Source organism: Carassius auratus, unplaced genomic scaffold (assembly GCF_003368295.1).
Source record: "Carassius auratus strain Wakin unplaced genomic scaffold, ASM336829v1 scaf_tig00012847, whole genome shotgun sequence".
Classification (NCBI taxonomy): Eukaryota; Metazoa; Chordata; class Actinopteri; order Cypriniformes; family Cyprinidae; genus Carassius; species Carassius auratus.
Genome location: NW_020524335.1, coordinates 241,644 through 248,354, shown reverse-complemented (window position 1 = coordinate 248,354; position 6,711 = coordinate 241,644). Strand labels below are relative to the sequence as shown.

The window sequence follows — 6,711 nt, the reverse complement described above, 5'->3', positions numbered from 1 at the left end:
GGCAGGGAACCATTTTTAACATCATACACCTCTATAATGGAGTGCATTCATATAAACTGCACAGTGGATGTGGCTACATAAGCTAGTTATTATGATATCACTCAATACCAAGATAGTGACCCCTGAATATTTACTTTTATTATTTGATTTTTACCTGAGGAAAATTAGCACAGACTGTTACAGTTAACATTCATGCGCATTGGTACATTTCCTAGTGGCTCATAAACTGGCATAATAACACTATTAAGAAATAAATCATGAGTCAGGCCTCCTCCAGATGCTAGATGGCGCTCATCCAGACACGAGACACGCTGCGCCTCCTGGCCAGAGAGTATCTTATAAAGGAGATGAGAGGCTCTGTATTACTGTTGGAGAAAGCGTAACGGCTAACTTGGATCACATGTCCCTAAATAACTTTGTGCGACATCAATCGCCGTTTACGGATACCATGGGAATGAATGAGAAGTGCCGTAAACTGAATCTCACCTGTCGCAAAAAAATCAGTGACTTCTCTTATAAAACGGCATTTTTTTTCGTTGTAAACTTAAAAAATAGTTCAACCCAAAAGTATTATTGAGTGTAAAACATGTTGAAGATTAGCATATAGGATGTCGATTCATTAAATGATATGCTGTTTCCTCTAAAAAGTTGTTTATTCAGCGTTGTGAAGCCTTCCCTCCATTGACATCCATTAAAAAAACGGCCTCTGGTGTCTTTTCCAACGTAGTAGTGCCAGACCGGAAGCGTTAGCTTTAGCCGCTACGCTTTTTCGGCTAATGGTTGAAGGCTTGCTTTGTAGTCGCTTTGTCCTGGCACGCGCGAGCAGTGACGTGGATTATCATCCATTGCTGCGTGAAATCAGTGAAGTCACTGCATTCAACTAACGTTACTAATTTAACGTTACTCCTCTGCAGTGGGTCTGGACTATTTTTTACCTTTTGTAACAAGGTAAGAACTTTAATTCATAACAATTCGACATAATAATCAGAACGCTGCTTTTTGAAGTCAACTTTATCAATGAAAACATTCTTACTTCGTCCAAATCATCTAGTGTTTGCTGTCAAAAGTTGTTTTCATGTTAATGCGTTGGTGGCTTTGGTTCCTGATCATGTGTATTTTTATTCAGTGTCCAGTGAGGAGCAGCACATCAACATGATTAAAGGCAAAGTTGAAAACATTAAAGACAAAATCGATGGCAACGAGCTTGATTTAAGTCTCAGTAATCTTACAGAAGTGCCAGTCAAGGATTTGGTAAGTGTGGCGGCATATCCCTTGCAAAAAAAAAAATTAAAAAAATCCTGCAGCATTCCTTCAGGAATTCCTGCAGTATATTTTTGTAAGGGTTTTGTTCACTTTACAATTATCATTTCATTTAGCCTATCCTTTAGCCAAAATGTGAGAAAAAATTGAAAATAAATAAATACATTTCTGTGCAGGCAGCATTTCCAAAGGCAACGGTTTTGGATCTCTCCTGTAATAATCTAACGGTTCTGAATGTAAGTTATAACTGTGTGTGTGTGTGTGTGTGTATATATATATATATATATATATATATATATATAAACCCGATTCTGAAACAAATCAGATTTGCTATATTTTACTGTAGTTTCTTTAATGTGTTTGTTACTTCACCAGCCTGAATTCTGCAGCTTGACTCACCTCATCAAAATTGATCTGAGCAAGAACCAGCTTGTCTGCTTACCAGATGAAATCGGGCAACTCAGTAGTCTCCAGCACTTGGATTTATACAATAACAAATTAAAAAAGCTTCCCGTTGGCTTTTCACAACTCAAGGTGGGTTTAGGATCTCACGCCTGCAAACATCCTCTAATATTAGCCCATGGTGTTTGCTCTGTTATCAGTAGCAGTCGGTAATTGAGGGCATTTGTTTGTTGTAGAGTCTGAAATGGCTGGATCTGAAGGATAACCCACTGGAGCCAGCATTGGCCAAGGCTGCAGGCGATTGCTTGGATGAGAAGCAGTGCAAACAGTGCGCATCCAGGGTGAGTTGAGTGGTCTGAAGTATAAGTGTCAAAGAGCAGTTTTGCACTGTATAAATTAGCCGCAAAAAATGATTTTTTTTCTTTTTTTCTTTCTATGTCCAGGTTCTTCAGCACATGAAGCTACTGCAGGAAGAAGCAGAAAAGGATCAAGAATGTCGATTGTTGAAAGCGAGAGGTAGGAAGCACAAAACTTCTACAGCTTGTGGTCTTTTCCCCTTAATTTTTAGTTTAGTTTGGCTACCTTTTTGCCTGAATTTTATATGAGTGACCTACACATAGTATCTAAATATTTATTTCACTTTACATCATAATGACTCTTTGATTTGAATTCAGTTTTTTTTTTATTGTAAAAAATGAATTTTATGTATTAATTTTAGAATATGTTTTAATCCGTTACAGAACTAGAAAAGAAAAAAGAAGCCAAGCAGAGGGAAAAGGAGGCCAGGGAAAAGGAAGCACAAAAAAAGAAAAAAGCAGAAGAGAAAGAGAGGAAGAGAAAGGAGTATCAAGCTCAGATGGCTACTTCTGCGGCACAAGAACAACAGAAAAAGAAGAAAGAGAAGAAAAAGAAAGCTGCTCAAAATCAAGGTACGGTTTTATCTTACCTGAACTCACACCTAATTCATTACACCATAAAATAAAATATAAATGTTAAAAGTATTCTGATCTACAGTACCGTTCCAAAGTTTGGATTTTAAGATTTTTTTAAAAAATGTTTTTGAAAGATGTCACTTATGCTTACTAAGGATGTTCAAAACTTCAATAATATTGTGAAGTATTATTACAATTTAAAATAACGGTTTTCTAATTTAATGCACTTTAAAACTTAATTTATTTCTAAGACGGCAAAGCTGAATTTTCAAAAGACATTACTCCAATAGTAATGTCACTTGATCCTGCAGAAAAATGTAAATATTATATAGTGCTCAAGAACATTTCTTACTATCAGTATTGAAATACTTTTGTTTCTTAATATTTTTGCAGAAATGGTGATCTTTTCAGAATTATTTGATGAATAGAAGTAAAAAAAAAAAAAAAAGAAGAGCACCTATTTGAAATAGATTTTTTTGTATAATGATAACATGTCTTTACTGGCACTTTTGATCAATTTAATGCATCCTTTTTGAACAAAAGTACTAATTTTTATTTATTTTTTAATCATACTGACCCCAAACCTTTGAACTGTTGTATATGTCAGGTTGATATGTTTTATACCATATGTTATATTTGCTGTACATGTAATATGTACAGCGTGTTTCAGTGTTGATGTTTTGAATTTAAGTTCTACACTTCACTTTAGGTAAAAAGACAGCATCCGAGTGTGTGCCCAAAGCCAAGTGGTCCATCTGCTCCCTGTTCTTCTCTCTGCTCCTAAAACTCCTTCTCCTGCTAATTGTGGGAGTAGCAAGTGTAATAGCAGTTTGTCAGTTGACTGATCTGAGGAAGGAGGCGTTCTGTGTTCCAGTCAACGTGCACTTTGAGGAGATGGTGAGGTGGGCTCAGGGTCTGGATGTCGTGCAGCAGGTCATTCAGAAAATATCTGATCTCTGAACATAAAACAATGTCTGATTATGATACGGATTTGAGCCTCTCAGGAGACGCACTGGGACCAAGTCACAGACCTGTACGCAGAAATTCCTATGGAATTGTTTCTTCCTTTACTGCATCTTTAAAAAAAAAAAAAATCCATGTGATAACAATGGACCAGCTTGTGAACGGAAATCCTGCTTGTATGTCTTTAAACTGCCAAATCGGGAAAGGAAAACGGACTTCAAGAAACGGGTGATGAATAATAACATTTGTGACCTTTGGAGTCTTATGTAATAATGTTTCACAACATCTTATAATAAAAGATTTGATCGATTTAGATTAGCTCATGTTTGCTGTCTCAGTGCTAGAGTTGGTAAAAGCAAAATTGAGCCTTAAAGGAAGCTGATTATAAGTTTCTGCAATAACTGCTCTCAGTATTTGCTCCGGCATGTTCACACCTAAAACTTGGAAAGCTTTTATATTGTTAGCTTGCCAGGACATTAGAATCATTTTGGAAATCCTTAATAATGAAACATACAATTGAGATCATAAAACAATTATTTTTTTATTGTTAGCATCAATGCACAACAAATGTGTTTAAGACTATATATTTTTGTTGTTATTGTTGCAAGGATGAGAAATACCATAAATGTACTACAACACAAATACATAAAAGACTAACTGTTTTGGTATCTTGAGTGTTTTCACAAAGATTTACAATGATATAAGCAACAAATATAATTAATATCTGTTTTCCTCACATAAATTATTTCTTTAAATCATGCAGTATGCAAATAATAAGCAGATTAAAAGGTCTAACTTGTTTATAGCAGTTTCCATGCCTTAAGAGGTTAAAATCACAATACAACAATAATATTTCTAACAACACAGTACTGAATGTGGGTTGAGTCATCACATTTAATTCTGAATTATAAAAATTCAGAAATATTTTGTCACATGAGACTGTGACAAAAAATACTACTACTATCTCAGCTTTCTGTGACAGTGAGTGATTAATATTTCATATTGAGATGCACTGCAAGGCTGTTCTCTTTACATTTAGTCTCCTACAAACTATTATCACAGAACGGTGCCTGTCGGATGTCCCGCGCCTTCCCATACTCCCTCTGCAGCATGAAATCCATGTTTCCGAAAACATGCTTCTGTAAAGCCTCGTTCATGGTGACCCCGAGAGTGACTTCCCGAAAGACTTCACTGATGGACAGCTGCAGAGACAGCAAAAAAAGTAAATAAATTATAAAAATAAATGTTATTTTAATAAATCTCAAAAATTTTTACTAAACAGTTCAAATAACTATACCTGTTCACTAGCTGTCAAAAGTTTGGGAATACTTACATTTTTTTGGATGTGTTTGAAAATTCTCTTATGATCATCGAGTTAAAACAGTTTGCAATCTGAATAGATTTATTAATGTAATTTAAAAATGTAAGTTACTTCAGTCTTTAGTGTCACATAAAACTTAAGAAATAATTTTGATATCACAGTTTACATTGATGATAACACTTACTATAATAGGAAATGTTTCTTGAGCATCAAATCATCCTATGATGATTTCTGAAGGATCATGTAACAGGAATAAATTACATTTTCTTTTAAATATAAAACACTCTAATAATGCTAAACTTTTGATAGAGTGTGTCATTATTGGACTAAAACTATTTCTGAAAGTCATTGTCCTCACTCTCACCTCTCTGAAGTGGAAATTCTTGAACATGGCGATGCTGATTTTGTTATCCAAACCAATCTTAACTTCAAACTTTTGAACTCCAAGTTTATGGACACCTGTTGAGGCAAATTCCAAAACACAAACACTACATACAGGGAGTAATCACTACTAATAACAGATGATCTTTAATCATCAGCTTTGTCCTACCGTAGCACATCATCATGCGTGTCACTTCTTTCCCAAGTCCCTTTCCTCTGTAGCAGGGCACTAAAAAAAAATCTGATGTTACTGACATAACTCAAGCCAATGTGAATGAACTAAATCTCACTGCAACCTCTATAACCTGCAATCATGATCTCCAGTTCAGCCAGGGAAGCATCACTGGGGTCTGTGAGGAAAATGTTTACATCTCCCACCATGCACTCTTGCTCCGGTATACTCGGATCTGCCCATTTTTGTTTGTCCAAGATGATGAAGGTGCACTCTGAGGGAGAAAAATCATAAAACTGAACACAAAAACAGATCAAAGATGATTTCAAGCATGTGACTGAAAGTCAACAGGACACTAACATAGACATGGAAGGTGGAAACTCACTGTCATCATCTTCTCTCCAGCTTCTTTGCATGTCATATTCCTGCTCCAGTGTCAGGGGTTCTGATGCAGTCAGCTTCTGCAGTTCAGGAGAGCACATCCATTGATGATACCTGAAAACGGGTGTTAGATTTGGTTAAAACGAACTGAGACCACACAATGATATACTCGATCCACTTATTAATACCTGGGAACATGATCTGCATTGTAAGGCACTAATACGACCTTCTCCCCCTCCAGTAATGTATCTTCATTTATCCTCATTATAAGCAGCCTGTAAAATAAAGTCTTTTAAAGCACATAAATCATCTAAATGTTCTATCTAGCAGTGTAGCATTTATGTCACCATCATACCTCAGAATCAAACTCGAACACAGATTGGTCGCTCAATTTATGTCCATCTGTTTAATTTACGTAAACATTCAACGTGCCGCGGTACACTAAACAAATATTATCACAATAATATTACGAGTTTCAATGAATTCAACTCACATAAACAGCGGCGCATGTGAACTACGTCATCCGCACGCGCAGCAACTCTTGCGCGTTTGTGTTCTGGAACGCAAGAGGGCGCGAGACTACTTCGTTTAAATGCTACTTCATTCATGATGATAATGTAAAAGATTTTTAACAGAAATTCAGGCAAAGTAATCAAGCAACACTGTATATAAACATGATACATGTATATCTACGTATTTAATATTTTCATATAACACTTCAGTTTAATACATAACACTTCATATAACAATTTTGATATGTGCATTTAATATTTATTAATGCAGTTCAAATAAAAGATGTATTCCAAAAAAATGAAGTTGCAGCAGTTTATACCTTATCTTGTAGGCTCTCCTTATATATGTTCAAGTGCAATATTCATATATTTATTTACTAAATTGTG

At 35.5% G+C, this 6,711-nt stretch overlaps 2 protein-coding genes across 3 annotated transcripts; one reads left to right on the top strand and one right to left on the bottom strand.

Annotated features, from left to right (window-relative positions):
- The first annotated feature begins 437 nt into the window (after positions 1-437).
- LOC113073771 (leucine-rich repeat-containing protein 59-like) lies at positions 438-3,870 on the top strand. The gene is made up of 8 exons (XM_026246527.1): positions 438-948; positions 1,127-1,251; positions 1,437-1,496; positions 1,636-1,794; positions 1,899-2,003; positions 2,106-2,178; positions 2,403-2,591; positions 3,304-3,870. The coding sequence occupies exons 2-8, from the start codon at positions 1,153-1,155 to the stop codon at positions 3,552-3,554; spliced, it is 936 nt and encodes a 311-aa protein (XP_026102312.1). The 5' UTR covers positions 438-948; positions 1,127-1,152; the 3' UTR covers positions 3,555-3,870.
- A 209-nt stretch (positions 3,871-4,079) lies between these two features.
- Positions 4,080-6,366, bottom strand: LOC113073772 (N-acetyltransferase 9). Of its 2 annotated transcripts, none has more exons than XM_026246528.1 (7): positions 6,306-6,366; positions 6,001-6,087; positions 5,817-5,926; positions 5,565-5,705; positions 5,429-5,488; positions 5,243-5,337; positions 4,080-4,759 (listed from the first exon to the last, which is right to left on the bottom strand). In XM_026246528.1, coding segments are annotated over exons 1-7 (654 nt in total). In that variant the 5' UTR covers positions 6,308-6,366; the 3' UTR covers positions 4,080-4,600. The 2 variants fall into 2 exon arrangements, with proteins under 2 accessions (XP_026102313.1, XP_026102314.1); XM_026246529.1 differs by having other exon boundaries at positions 6,168-6,345.
- Positions 6,367-6,711: the final 345 nt, after the last annotated feature.